A 13,617-nucleotide genomic window follows, 5' to 3' on the forward strand; every position below is an offset into this window, starting at 1 on the left:
AATATATTAATGGTAAAAATTTATTTAAAAAATAATTGTGGTGAATTTGTTATTATAAAAAATATTGTTAAATACAGTTTGGTCTTATGCATATGCTTTAGTTGTTAGCTTTATCTGTGATTGTTCACACTGAAATAAAATATATTTAGAAAAAAATATGCTCTTATTTAATGCAATTCCACATAAAAACATATGTAAATAATCATCAATAAGGCTCGCAACCCAACAAGTCGCTCCTTTCGATGAGGTGCACTGAGGAGGACGCAAGAATGGAGAATTGCAACATGGAATGTAAGGAAACGCACGGGTGTAGAACGAACTATGTGACTCATCACAATGAGTAATAAATGTTTAGGTATAATGTGTGTTACAAAAAGCAGGAAAAAGGGAAGCGGTTCGATGGAGCACAGTGAATGTTGATGAATACAGAAATATAGGAAGACCGAGAAAGACGTGGCATAACCAAAATCAACAAATATTTGAAGATGGACATGTCAAATTGTCAGAATGATTGGCGAGTGTACATGAGAAGATGTATCAATGTAAAGGAACCGAGATCTGTATGCAAAGACATAGTGGCGTTCTATCCTCTCTGCCTACCCATAAGGGTAAACAGCATGATGGTTTGTAGTTGTTGAAACAGAGATTCCTTTATTTGAAATAAGATCACCTGATCGCAATTTATGTCATACCTAAAGGTGAATAATATCTTAGGTAGCACCCGTGGTATAAAAGTTTGTAAAGACACACTCTGCATACATGGCGATTTCACTCAAGCCAGAGTGTTTTGTGCAGTGATTCACCTCTGTACTTGGGTCTTGTGGCATGTTCTGGTCCAAAAACATGAATAAAAACACGTAAGTACATTGAAGCTACATTGCAGATTATAGTTTTACATTATCTCTGGATACATACGGTTACTTGATCTTTTCTGTACAATAAACAAAAATTGAGCTGATGCATAACACCTCCATTTTGTATATTATGTCATTCCAAAACATTACATCTTGACAGAGGGTAGGTACCTATTTATCTTTTTATTAGTCCTTTGAATATATTGAATGTACCTTGTTCAAGCTTTTTTTTAAAATTAGTTTTTGCTTTCTACTTATAAATGTTTTTGTTTTTCTATTTTATTTTTTAAGTAGTTTATACAAATTTACAGTTTGTTTTGTATTATGTATTCAGTGAATCAATTTCTTATTCTTCAAAAGTTTTCCACAAAAGTCTGCTATTTAGGTACTTTGGGAAATAATAATTAAAACCATTCCGTTTTTAAAATCATAAAAACAAATAGTCCCTTTTTTCACAGATTACCTTTTTTACTCAATGGCTTCTTCACCTAAAAACTAGTTCTCGTACTTCGTACAATAAATTTATTGTGTAAAATATGTTTTTACAGTATCCGATATTTAATCATCTTCAATTTTACTTTTGGCACTAGGGGCGAATTTTATTTCAACATTAGTTTAGACAAGATATTGATTAATCAAAATAAATTTAAAGTTAAGCTTGAGTTTTGGCACCTAAATAAGATTTTTAAACATTCAATATGGACCGAGGCGACCGAATCAAACCAGTTGGTGCTTCAAGGTAACAAATCAAAAAATTAAGTAGGTTTATAAACTAAATTGTTTTGTTTCATTTAATTTTTAACATCTTAAAATAATTTTAGAATATGTTCCTGTGATCATGTGGATAAGATTCTAAGGATCAAACATACCATCAAATCTAGATCAACGGACATAAACCTTTTAGCCTTACCATCCAAGAGATATGCTTTGAACAGTTGGAGAGAAAGTAACAATGTTTTAGCTCCTGAAATGGTAAATAAAATAAATTAATGACCATTTTATAATCCAAGTGAAAAAATAAAGTGAAAACATTTCAGAAAATATAGAAGCGTTACTTGTTTTTGACATGCAACATTACATTACTGCTATTTTCAAAATGTTATAAGGAAAATGATGTAAAAATAATAGGAAGTTCCTTCATTCGATTTTCTTTTGAAATGGGCAATACAATATTTGCTAAATACATGATGCAGCTAGTAAGGAATCGAATATCTGTTTAACATAATATTTAAACGGTTGGACTTGATAAGAGCTCCCTAAAATACTTCTGTGTCTTGGTGGATGAATAATACAGTTCTGTGTGTGAAATTAAACCTGCACTTGTGTTTTTGACTCTATTACTTATTCTCAGAGAAAAATCCCAAAAAAGAAACCAGATGGAGAAATGTCCGCCTCGTAGCCTAGTAGTTGGCACATTCAACTACTATGCTTGAGTTCTGCGGTTCGATCCCTGGGAGAATCGATATGAAATTTGTTTATGAAAGCACACAAGTACATCAAAATATAATAAAGTTGCTTTATTATTATAGAATAACTTTCTTTTTACAGATTGAACATTTAAAAGGAATTGTTCACGGAGAGTATATGGGCGTAAATGTAAATAACTGCAAAAGGTCAATCAAGAATAAGCCCTTTCCTAAAAAAAGGTATCACGAAACTATATTTGTTGATATCTAACAGTAAAAATACAACATACATTTTTTTGTCTACATGTGAAAAAATATTTGTAAATTAATCAATTTTTGTAAAAAAAATAGGTAGGTACCTGTAGTTTCGTGTTTTACAATAATATTTTCTTTACAGTAAATGTTCAAGTAAACCAAAGACAAAAGGGGACAATAAAAAATGTTGTCAGGTCAATAATGGTGGGAAAAATTCCTGTTCTCTAATATCAAAACTTTTGAAAAAAATTAATACTTATGATTTGAATAGGTAAGGTTTATTTATTAATTATGTGATTTAAATTTATTATCTAGCAATTTACTGGAATAAAGTTATTATTATTCTCTTTTGCCTGTAAATTAAAATAAATTGTAAGTGTTACTAAAATGTATTATATTGAAATAATTACACAACGGTGGTTTGGAAGGAGTGCTTATTGTAACAACTTTCTAACACCAAAGATTTAGAAAGCCATCTGTTAACCATCAAAGGTTTTACTAGATATTTTATACAATTCACATAAATTGTAGATATGGAATGTTCAAACATAGGCAGAATACTGGAAAATATACAGTGTATAAATTCATAATTCAAACAAGTCGATGATAGATCATAAGCCCTGTAAATGTCTAGACTTGCATATCAGTCTTTCTGATGCAGACCTATTTATTGAGATATCGCAGTGGCGTAAAAGTCATCACCCTAATGGAAGATTCTCTCAATTTCGCAAATGATGTCTTCTGTCATTACAACTTTGACATTTGTGAAGCAAACAAAAGCGAAATACACGTTGACAAACCATGGATCCCTATACTCCTCAAGAATACGGAATAATTGCGTCAATACTTTTGACTAATCGGTCAGTGATTTTTTGATGAGGCGCATTTCCTCCTGTGCGGATACGTGGATAAGCAAACTTGTAATTGATAATAACTATTATTGCTCCTGGGGCACTGATTTCTTTCTTTGGAGTTTTTAGACGTCGCGGATCTACACGAACACGCCACAGACCTTGGTGGCCTTAGAAGAGAACATTCGACTAAAAGTGGAGATCTATCGCTAGAAGTTTTCTCAAAAGTCACTGAAAATGCTGTGAAATGAGCCCGAATGCGTTGTAAAAACTTGTGGTGGCCACTTAACCAATATTATCCTTGGGACCTAATGGAATAAAATTTAAATGTCTAAATACACATAATCAGCAAATAGAACCACTATTTTTATTTACAATATAATAACCTTGCTTTAGAAAATTGAATGAGGACTTTTTTGTCACCTTGTTCGTATCTTATATATAAGAATATTCTTAAGAGATAAAAAAAGTTAAGTTAGTTCTTAAGTACTTGTTTGTTTACAAATATTTGGACATGCTCAAAATATTGTGGTGAATTTTATTTATTTATTTAAACTTTTTTACACTGTGCTTAGTGGGTTTATTGTATCTAGATATCAATTTCTTCCAACCAACCGAATTTATTTGAAAAGTTTATTTTATTTTAATTTGCACCCACTTTCTGTAAAAAAGCCTGCAGTACCTATACATACTAGAATAGATTAACTACTAAATACGCCCATGATTGTTGAATTCCAGCCATACTGAAGTGTTGTTACTTTATTATTATAGGGAATCAAGTTTGACATGCATAATTTATAATGAATTATGTTGCCTGATGGACGTGGATGTCAATAAGCCGAAAGAACCCAAACAAAATAATCTTATTTTAATGGCAAAAAAGGTATGTTTTGTTGTTACTGTAATTTAAATAAAGGTCTTGGCATAATAATCTGTGTTTTTCTCACAATATTATGCAATTCTGGACATTACCTATTATTTTAAATAAAAACGAAAATAGAACATAGTTTTTAAAAAATCATTTGAAATCCAAGGAAGTAATTTTGAAGAATTCAGATCTAAATATTCATTATTTATGTATTGTGTATAAAAATATATACCACCAGATTTGATGACAATATATATGATTTAAGATTATAGCTTGAAATTTTGGCAAACCAGGATCATTAGTATTATATTAAAACTAAGTCAGCTTTATATAATAATGTTATGTTATGTGGTTCTTCTCAGATCATTTACGAATAATATGTATGGTATATCATTGATATATCAGATCATTTCAGATCATTTACGAATAATATGTATGATATATCATTGCAGTTAAGTATCTGGATCAAAGAAATGACCGAGAAAAAAGGATCGATTCATTGTGATGAAAATGCATTAGCAGGTAAAATTGGAAATAATATATTTTAAAAATGATTCCTCAGAATTTATTGAGATTTTTTCTAAATATAAAGTTTCCTTTATGCAATTGTAACGTTTAAAGATATGAGAGGCTAGATCAGTAAAAATTGAAATTTATAAACAATTATAAACAATAATTAAAAGAGTACAAAATAATTCATATAGTGGGAGCGTTGGCGTTTTGTAATAAGAGAGAACCAGGTATGTTTCCTACCGGGTATGTTATGCGCTGATCATATCCACAACAAACGCTATGTTCTACAGGGGAATAAATAGCAAAATATTCCCTTGGCTATGTACTTCGTTGATTACTCAAAGCGTTAGATAGTTTAAGTTTAGCCTGTAAAACTAGTTGAACTTATCAAAGCCCTTCACTCAAATGTGACTGCCGAATCAGAATTAACGATATTGTCACATATTAGTTTGCGGTCACCACACTGAAGTTTTCCCAGATTGCGTCCTTACACCATTCCTTTTTATAATCCTTATGGACTTCATCCTAACGGACTCAATTCCACTAGATCGAGGATTATCCATGTCCTCCTCCCAAAAACTGTGCGACCTATAGAGAGTATGTCGATGATGTGGTTATAATTGATGGTTCAGTCAGGGATCTTCAAGTCACTGTAGATAGATTAAATTGGTACTCCACATGCATGGGTTTAAAAATCAATATCGCAAAACCCCATGTACTGTGTAAAAATTCGTGCCATGATGCCCAAAATCCCCAGGCTGTCAAACCAAATCATCAAAAGGGTCGAGAGTTTCAAATACGTATATGTTATGAAAAATGACAACTTTCAAAAAGAGCTGGGTGTGCAGCTAGGAATAGACACCAGTATGAAGGGTGTCAGGAGATTGAATATTTACTCAGTGAAAACAAAGTGCCGCCTATATAATGCTTGCATAACACCTATTCTCCTCTAAGGATGGGAATCGTAACACCTCACTAGGGCCTAAAAAAGCAAAACACAGAACTTTGAGTATAGGTGTCTCAGAAGAATTTTGGGTGTTCGGTGGTTTGACTTTGTAAAGAATGAAGTCGTAAAAGAATGGACACCGTAAACTCCGATGACAACTTTCATGAAGTGGAAGCGATACGGTTGGCTTGGCCATATACTGCTGGTGCCTCCTTAGAGCCTTAACTAGGCTTGCCTAGTTTACAAGGCATCAGGTTCTCGATGCCCTGGTTGTCCGCTGCTGAATGTCCGTCGGCAGTTCATGTTAAAACTATGGGACAAGAACTAGAACACACAGGAGCTAGCTGCCGACTGAGATGTCTAGAGGATCTTCGTGGACACAATATGCTGCAACTATTTTTTATTTTTTCTTTTTCATATTTTCCATTTACTCATATTTAAAAAAAAAACAAGAATGTAACTTTCAATTTTTATTTTATATGTTTTTTTAATTAATGCATCTACACCATAGATTTCATAATGTATTCTAGATTTAGTATACCCACGCACAGGCCATGACTATGTGGGATTTTTTGTTTTTATAAATAAAGTAACATATTATGCAACAAAAAATGACGCAAATGTAAACAAAACAATTGTGAATTTAAAAAAATAAAAAGCTAGGGAGCGGACATGGAATGATGATGATGGTGTTTTTATGGCTTTGCAAATGTAATTTGGAAATTATTATCAAAGTATTAGTAAATTGGTACTTAATTGTATGAGATGGCTGCATAATTAAAAAAAATATTTGTAAACATGAACATTATTGGTAAAGTAATTGCAGTAAAAATAAATTATATTACATGTTACCAACATACAGGTGGTCGGAGAAGTGACGTCCAAAGAGAAAATGTAGGTGCCTCATGTTGAGGGGTATTCTACTATTAAAAGAAAATTTCTTGCGTAGGTGTAGGATGTGCATTTCTGTAGGAGGCCGCTATTTTGAAAACCTTTTGTAAATAAACTTATTTTTATTACAATTGACTGTGTTTTATTAACTCAATTTAAAAAATAAGTAAAACTTAAAAAATAAAGCAAAAAAGCTTTTTTCCCATCAAAGCCATTAAGTTATTTTTTGTTAGTTTACACACTTTCTATAAAAATTAGCTAAGAATGATAAAATATGCAATAATTTATATTTTTTAATCAAATGAATATCTTAGGAATTATCCGCCTCAGTATCTTTGTAGGCTGATTTCTGCAAATAATAGCCTATAAGTTATACTTTTTTGTATTATTCTGAAAGCTGAGAGTCTAGAGCAGTTTTTAAAGTTATCCAAAAACAAAGAAATGGCAAATTAAAAGATTTTAAAATTCAAGCCGGACTCGCTCAAACGTAAATTCTCAATTCAAGGTAAAAACTTTTGTAGGTTCCATCAATGTTACGAAGCTGATTATTTAATGCGTAAAAGCACAATTTAAATAAAATAAGATACAAAAAAACTTTCCTCAAATTAAAAAAAAAAATAACCGATCCAGTCGAAAATTTTCAAAAACCAATTTAAAAAATCATAACTAAAAAACTATGCAATATCACTGAACATACATGGGTTATTTGAATACCCCTCTACATGAAGCACCTACTTTTTTCCTTTGGACGTCACTTCTCTGGCCACTCTATATGTAGGAATTGAGAATAAATAAAATGATTTAAAGATCAATATTTTTAATATGTTACAACAGAGATGAAGAATATTTTTTGGAAGAGAATATAGAAGTCCAGGCATTTACAGGGCTTTTGTCCTATCATTGGCTGGTTTAAGTGGCCACTTTACACACTGTGCAACATTTACCTTCTGCAAAATTTTCTTCAACTCTTGTTATATATTAATATTATTAACTCTCAAGGGGGTTGAATCCAGTTCTTGCCAACCAAAATTTAAATAGACTCAAAATATTGTTGACCAATAATTTTGACTAAAGGATAGTGACTAATTGTTGTCTATTTTACAGAGGCCAAAGAAATACCTTTATCAAGTGAAATAATGGATTGCACTTGTAACAAAGAAAAGGTAAAATGATCCATATTTTTCTTTAATTCAAAATGTTAACATGTCAAAAAAATAAAAGCATCATAATGAGGAAGTTCAGTGGTTTTTTCATATTTTTTTATTTGTTAATAGACTACCAAACTGAGCCCAAAAAAAATCTTTTTTAAGTATCGTATTGTATTATCATCGCTATGATTTTTTATGTTTTATAATTTTTTTATTCCACCGTGCGTGACGTCTTCGGCGAGTTGTCCGGATTGGTGGATTGACTTCCTGGAAGCCAAAAGTTTATCACAATACTCCATCATTCGTATTAAGAAGAACTTGCGATGTCATTTAAAGTAGTTCATTTTTATTAACTTTTTCATACATTTTAGAGAAAATCTAATTTTGACTGAGTGTTAGAAAACATTTTTTAAATACAATTTCCCGTAGCACTTAACTTCTTCATTCTGTATATTTGACTTACTGTTGAATTGGTTTTAGGTATCCAGAAAACCCAAAGCAATTAAGTCAAAAAGTAGGTAATATTTTTTTCTGATTTTTCTAATTTGTTTTGTATAGGTATTTGAAAAAATGCTTTGGCACATTGACATTGACAGTAGTTATAGCCATTATTTTAAGGTATTAATAGCCCAGTACTCACATACATTAATGAAAAAAATAGCAAAAAAAAAATATCATAAGATTTGAGCTCTCATTAGCTCATTATGAAGTCAAAAAGTTGCCTCAGTTGATTTAAATATGCCAAAGTGATGTAATAATCAATCATAATATAAATGACCTTATATAATATGCACGTAAAAACTAATGATTACAAATAAAAGTGTGTGGTGAGAGGTTTGAAGTTCGAACCCCACTTTACCACAACTTGATTCCCATTTTCTAATAGTGAGTTACTTACAACTTGTTGAATATGGCACCCAAAATGTTTTAGTATATTCATAAAATCGCAAATATTAATAAAAACTTTATTCATATGTACATCAAAGTTATTAAACATTAATGTTTCAAGGTAACTTTGAACAAAAAATTCATATTACACCAATAGGGAAATATCACATATTAAAAATACTGATAAAAATATATGAAATGGACTTAGAATAATTAATTGTATTTTCAAAATCAATAAGGATATTGTGGAGAAATGTTTTTATTTATAACTTTAAAAAAGAAAACATAGAAAAATATTTCACTAGATAAACGGGACACGTGACATTGATAGTTGTGACGTCAAGACTCATGACGATGTTCTATAAAAATTTGAATGGAAATGAGCAAAGTTGAAAATTAACATGAATAATGATATATTAGGGGCGTGGCCAACCATTTTCGCGGGAATTCAAAATTACAAATTTAAAAATATTTTTTATGTTACTAATAAGTAGCGAAAATTTTTTTTTTACTGGACAGTATTTCATAGACCCTTATTACTTTATTTTTTTTTTTAAAACCGTGATATTTCCCTATAAGCTTATTATTACTTCCACTGTACTTTTAAATAAAATGTTAATATATTTTTCTTTGTATATCAAATGCTTTAGAGAAGAAAAACCCCCCTCCGCCAAAGGAAATTCCAATGCCTGAAAAGAAAGTAGAAAAGAAAGTAGAAAAGAAAGAAACAAAAGAAAAGAAACCGAAGCCCGAAAAGGAACCCAAACCTGAAAAGAAACCTAAAAAACCTAAAGAGCAAGAACAACCGATTCTAAAACCCGAACCACTAAAAGTGGTATCACCAAAAGTAGAACCACCAAAACCTACCGAACCAGTACAGTCTCCTCCTGAACCAAAGAAGGAACCACCACCCGTAAGATTATTAATAAACAAAAGTTGTCATTCAAAATACTTTTACATATTTCTTTAATAGGAATTTCATAGCCAGTGATATTTGAGCATTTTTTTTATTGTTCTGGAGGTGAATTTATTTTTGATGATAAATTGTTTTGTCAATATTTTTTTATTGATAACAAAAAAGGAAAACATTAATTTTTTTTTTTTCAAAATATATTTAAATAAGTTAGGATATTACAAAATTAAACATGTTCACTACAGATATTATAGGTGTAATGATGATATATTATTATAAAATACTATATTTTCAGATTATTTCAAAACCTATCGAAGATAAACCACCAAAAGAAGGTAATTATAATTTGTTACAAGAGATAATACAATTCACAAGGTTTACATATTCTTAAAAACGGGGGCATTCTTTTTTATCTACAAGAGCATTTATCTGATTCTATAAAAACTTGTTTATTTTGTAAATTACAAATAAATGTTTTCTGATGTATAACATCAAAAGACAGTGAAATAAAATGGATCATCTTTTTAAAAATTGATTTAACAATTATACATTCATATTTGTACACTGGTAGGCTTAATGTCAAATGGCAATTTCATCCAACCAACCAATAAAATGTGTTATTTTTATAATTTTACTAGCTGAACCCGACCACACTTCGCTGAGGCTTTGTCTGATATTAATTATTAGGGTAGTAAATAAAAATAGTCTAGAAACTATGCATTTACTGAGAAAACACATTGCTTAATTGAATATCTTTATTTGCGTTGCTGTGCCTATGCTGTAGAATATGAGGAAAGAAAATTGTAACTTTGGCTAAAATTGATCAAATGGAAGCAATGTGTAGAATCGTCATTCATTACTTATTAACTATGACAAATTATGAGTTAATTTAATACGCATAAAATGTTCCGTTTCCGTTGAAACTTACGAATAAAAAGTATATAGAAATGCCCTTCCGCAAAAATGTAATGTTCTAAAAAAATTTTTAGTCAATCCATTGATTACTTTCCGAGATTTGCGGCCTCAAACATACGGAACCTAAATTTTTATAACATACTTGCGGACCCGACAGACTTTGTCCTGCCGGAACGTTGGCTTGCCTGCTATTAGCTGGTTCAACAAACGTTTTTTCAGATTTTTTGAGCTATTTGTATATTCGTAATAAGGGTTAGTTTTTTGCTTTATCTCTTCATGTGATTGGCTTAGAGTCCTCGTCATGCTCAAATTAAAATTGTGCAAAAATCACTGCTCTAGTGCCATAACCCGGGAAGAAAATACGGGAATACGTGTTAATGAAGAAAAGTCAGACCGCGTTTTACCCTGAGCCTTCTTAAATCATGACACTCAACTCATGCCATATGTGAATTAGTCGTTCTTTAGCCGCCAGCCGGGTTTTGACGTGACTTTGACATTTAATTCGAAACCACACGAAAAGAAAGAATTAAGATAGACCGAATCTTGTCTCCAGGTAATTATGATTTATTTTTTTGTCCTAGCTTTAATTTTATTTAGTTGTATTTTATTTCATTTGTACCTGTATTTAGTGTAAGAAAATTTGTTTACCATTGTTGGAATGGACTGTTTAAGTCTGTCAATAAATAAAAGAATAATGACTGTCGTAAAAGTGTGCAAAAACTATCCGTATAAAAGGAAAAATACTTTTCATAAATATCTAGGTAAACATTTTAAATATTCAAATATTGAATTTAATTAGGAACCTAGGTACTTGTTTGTGGTTGAATTCCAAAACATAAGATAATTTGTTTTTAAATAAATAATTATTTTTGCATATGTCAAACTCTGCGCTACTAACAAACAGTGGTGCATTCTGTGTAAGAAACCGTCTGCCAAAAATGTATCAAATATCAGTTGAAATTATTTTAACATTACTAAAAATCCATTTAAAAAACATAATATGTAGAAATTAAGAAATTGTAAGGATCAATTCAGTATTCATTAAAAATAATTGATGTTTGTAAACATAAATACAATTATTTTTAATGTACAAAAAACAACATTCTCCGAATTTTTTGGAATATGCATTTCAGTCTAATGTAACACTCTAGAAGTTCGATGAAAAACACATTCCCTCCTAACTTTTTTCTGATGAACATATTGAAGATATTATTATTTACAAACCTAAGTCAAGTAAATTAGATTATTTTGCAAAAACTGCACGTAAATTGGTCCGGTAACTATCGAGTCTATTAAGGACAAACTTTCAAACATTCATTTTTATATTTATAGATTGTAATTTCGAAATGTAGGTATGGGAGAAAAAAAATAGCTGTAAAAATAGAACTAAAAATATGTGTATATAAATTAATAAATATTAGTCTAAAATGAAGAAATGGGAATGAAGGAAGAGGAAAAGAAAAAAGATGAAGGAAGAGAAAGGAGATGATTTTACAAGCATGATTCCACAGTCGAGCCTACCTACAGTAGGTGTACTTACATGTGGCCATTATGTATTTAGGACAAACAATAGTAAAATATTAGAATATGAAAAGTGACATTTAGGAATGAATATTCCTAGAAAATATAGACTTAAAATTACATAGGTGCATGTTAACAAAATTATGTTTTTAGTTAAACCTCCGCCAGAGAAACCAAAGGAAGAGAAAGTAATACCAAAGGTAATACCACAGACATTACCCGTGAAAGAGGAAACCGATGGTTCAGGGGGTGCTGACAAGGGGGATCCCAAAAAAGCAAAAATACAAAAACTATGTGTTTCAAGTAAATTAGAAAAATGCAAAAATACTGGATTAGATCTGTTACCTCCCTGTAGCAGTTGCTGTGCTGATTCGAAATTAAATGAAATTAATGTTATTAATGCCATTTTGCCAAAAGACACCTCATTTTCTCCAAGTAAATATTTATTTATTTACTTATGTATGGTTTATTTAAACTATTGAAGTTGTATTTTGATTATTTAGTATATGATAAGATTTAAAAACAATAATTCTAACCTGGATTATACTGTTGAATCAAAATGTCTCCAGCACAAAATACATATTATGTACATTATAACATGGAATAACATTATAAGGAAGAAAACTGCATATAAAATAAGTTTCGAATTCGAATATAAGTGATTTTAAATTTCCAGATGAAGTTACACAATTTAAGCAATGTGCTAAAGTATTGCATTGTTTCTCAGTTACTCTAGAAGTATGGAATCAATGGTTCTACGACACTGTGGAGAAGGCACGAGAGAAAATAGCTGCTTCAACAGGTTACATCAATACTGTTTATAAAGTTATGCTTTATGTATTGGTTACTCCTCTGAAAATAGCAAAGCCAGCGTTTTCAGGGTATGTGCAACTACACATTAACAATATGTGAATATACTTACTAGAAACACGATTAGGAACTCTTATAATGTTTTAAAACAACTGCTACAGAAAATTAGAAGAGCTTAGCCACTATATAACTTGTTCTTGCAGGATGAATTTAAAGCTACAGGAATTTACCTTTTGATTTTAAATGTGTTTATAACATTTAAAATTCCCCCTGAGAATTAAATTGTTATAAACTTAAATTTTAGGAAACAGGGATGAAATCTTTAAAGTTGACAATGATTGGTCCAACTTCAAAAATAAAATAAACATTGAGACGTTACAATGGAAGTACTATAATCAGTTTGCACAGAAGTTGGTGGCTAACATGGACAACAGATGTTGTTGTGATCCAGTAAGTTACCCGTCAATGCTGTCATTCAAAATATCACATTGTCATTTATTCATATTAACATTATCTATTTAATAATCCAGAAAAATGCTTTCATTAATATGTTTGAAGTTGCTTTCTTATACTAATCTAATTATTTTTTTCAGGACAGTAACCAAAGAAGCAAATTGAAGTCTATCTGTGCTTCTAAACATTGATAAAAAGTGCATATATTGTGATTGTTTATTTAAAATTGTTTTACTGTATTGAAGATTGTTAAAATCTGAAAAAGTTTAATTTTTAAAATTTAATAAATAGTTTTATTTACATAGATTTTAGGAGTACAGATGGATATTGCATTGTTAGGAGTTGTTTTTAAAAATATTTCATTTATAAATTCATTTTTGTAATA

General features: G+C 30.3%; 1 protein-coding gene across 4 annotated transcripts; it reads left to right on the forward strand.

The window, feature by feature from the left end:
* Positions 1–1,324: 1,324 nt before the first annotated feature.
* Positions 1,325–13,544, forward strand: LOC148270915 (uncharacterized). Of its 4 annotated transcripts, none has more exons than XM_088242061.1 (14): positions 1,325–1,593; positions 1,676–1,826; positions 2,403–2,500; positions 2,658–2,786; positions 4,138–4,249; positions 4,687–4,756; positions 7,689–7,747; positions 8,213–8,250; positions 9,271–9,533; positions 9,829–9,868; positions 12,123–12,404; positions 12,646–12,771; positions 13,084–13,229; positions 13,373–13,544. In XM_088242061.1, exons 9-14 carry the CDS (start codon positions 9,306–9,308, stop codon positions 13,421–13,423), a joined length of 873 nt encoding a protein of 290 aa, XP_088098187.1. In that variant the 5' UTR covers positions 1,325–1,593; positions 1,676–1,826; positions 2,403–2,500; positions 2,658–2,786; positions 4,138–4,249; positions 4,687–4,756; positions 7,689–7,747; positions 8,213–8,250; positions 9,271–9,305; the 3' UTR covers positions 13,424–13,544. The 4 variants fall into 4 exon arrangements, with proteins under 4 accessions (XP_088098187.1, XP_088098184.1, XP_088098185.1 ...); XM_088242058.1 differs by having other exon boundaries at positions 8,213–8,246; positions 13,373–13,540; XM_088242059.1 differs by lacking the exon at positions 13,373–13,544 and having other exon boundaries at positions 8,213–8,246; positions 12,646–12,850; positions 13,084–13,225.
* The last annotated feature ends 73 nt before the right edge of the window (positions 13,545–13,617 follow it).

Source organism: Micrasema longulum, unplaced genomic scaffold (assembly GCF_059751315.1).
Source record: "Micrasema longulum isolate JH-2025_06_02 unplaced genomic scaffold, ASM5975131v1 h1tg003256l, whole genome shotgun sequence".
In the NCBI taxonomy this organism is placed as follows: domain Eukaryota; kingdom Metazoa; phylum Arthropoda; class Insecta; order Trichoptera; family Brachycentridae; genus Micrasema; species Micrasema longulum.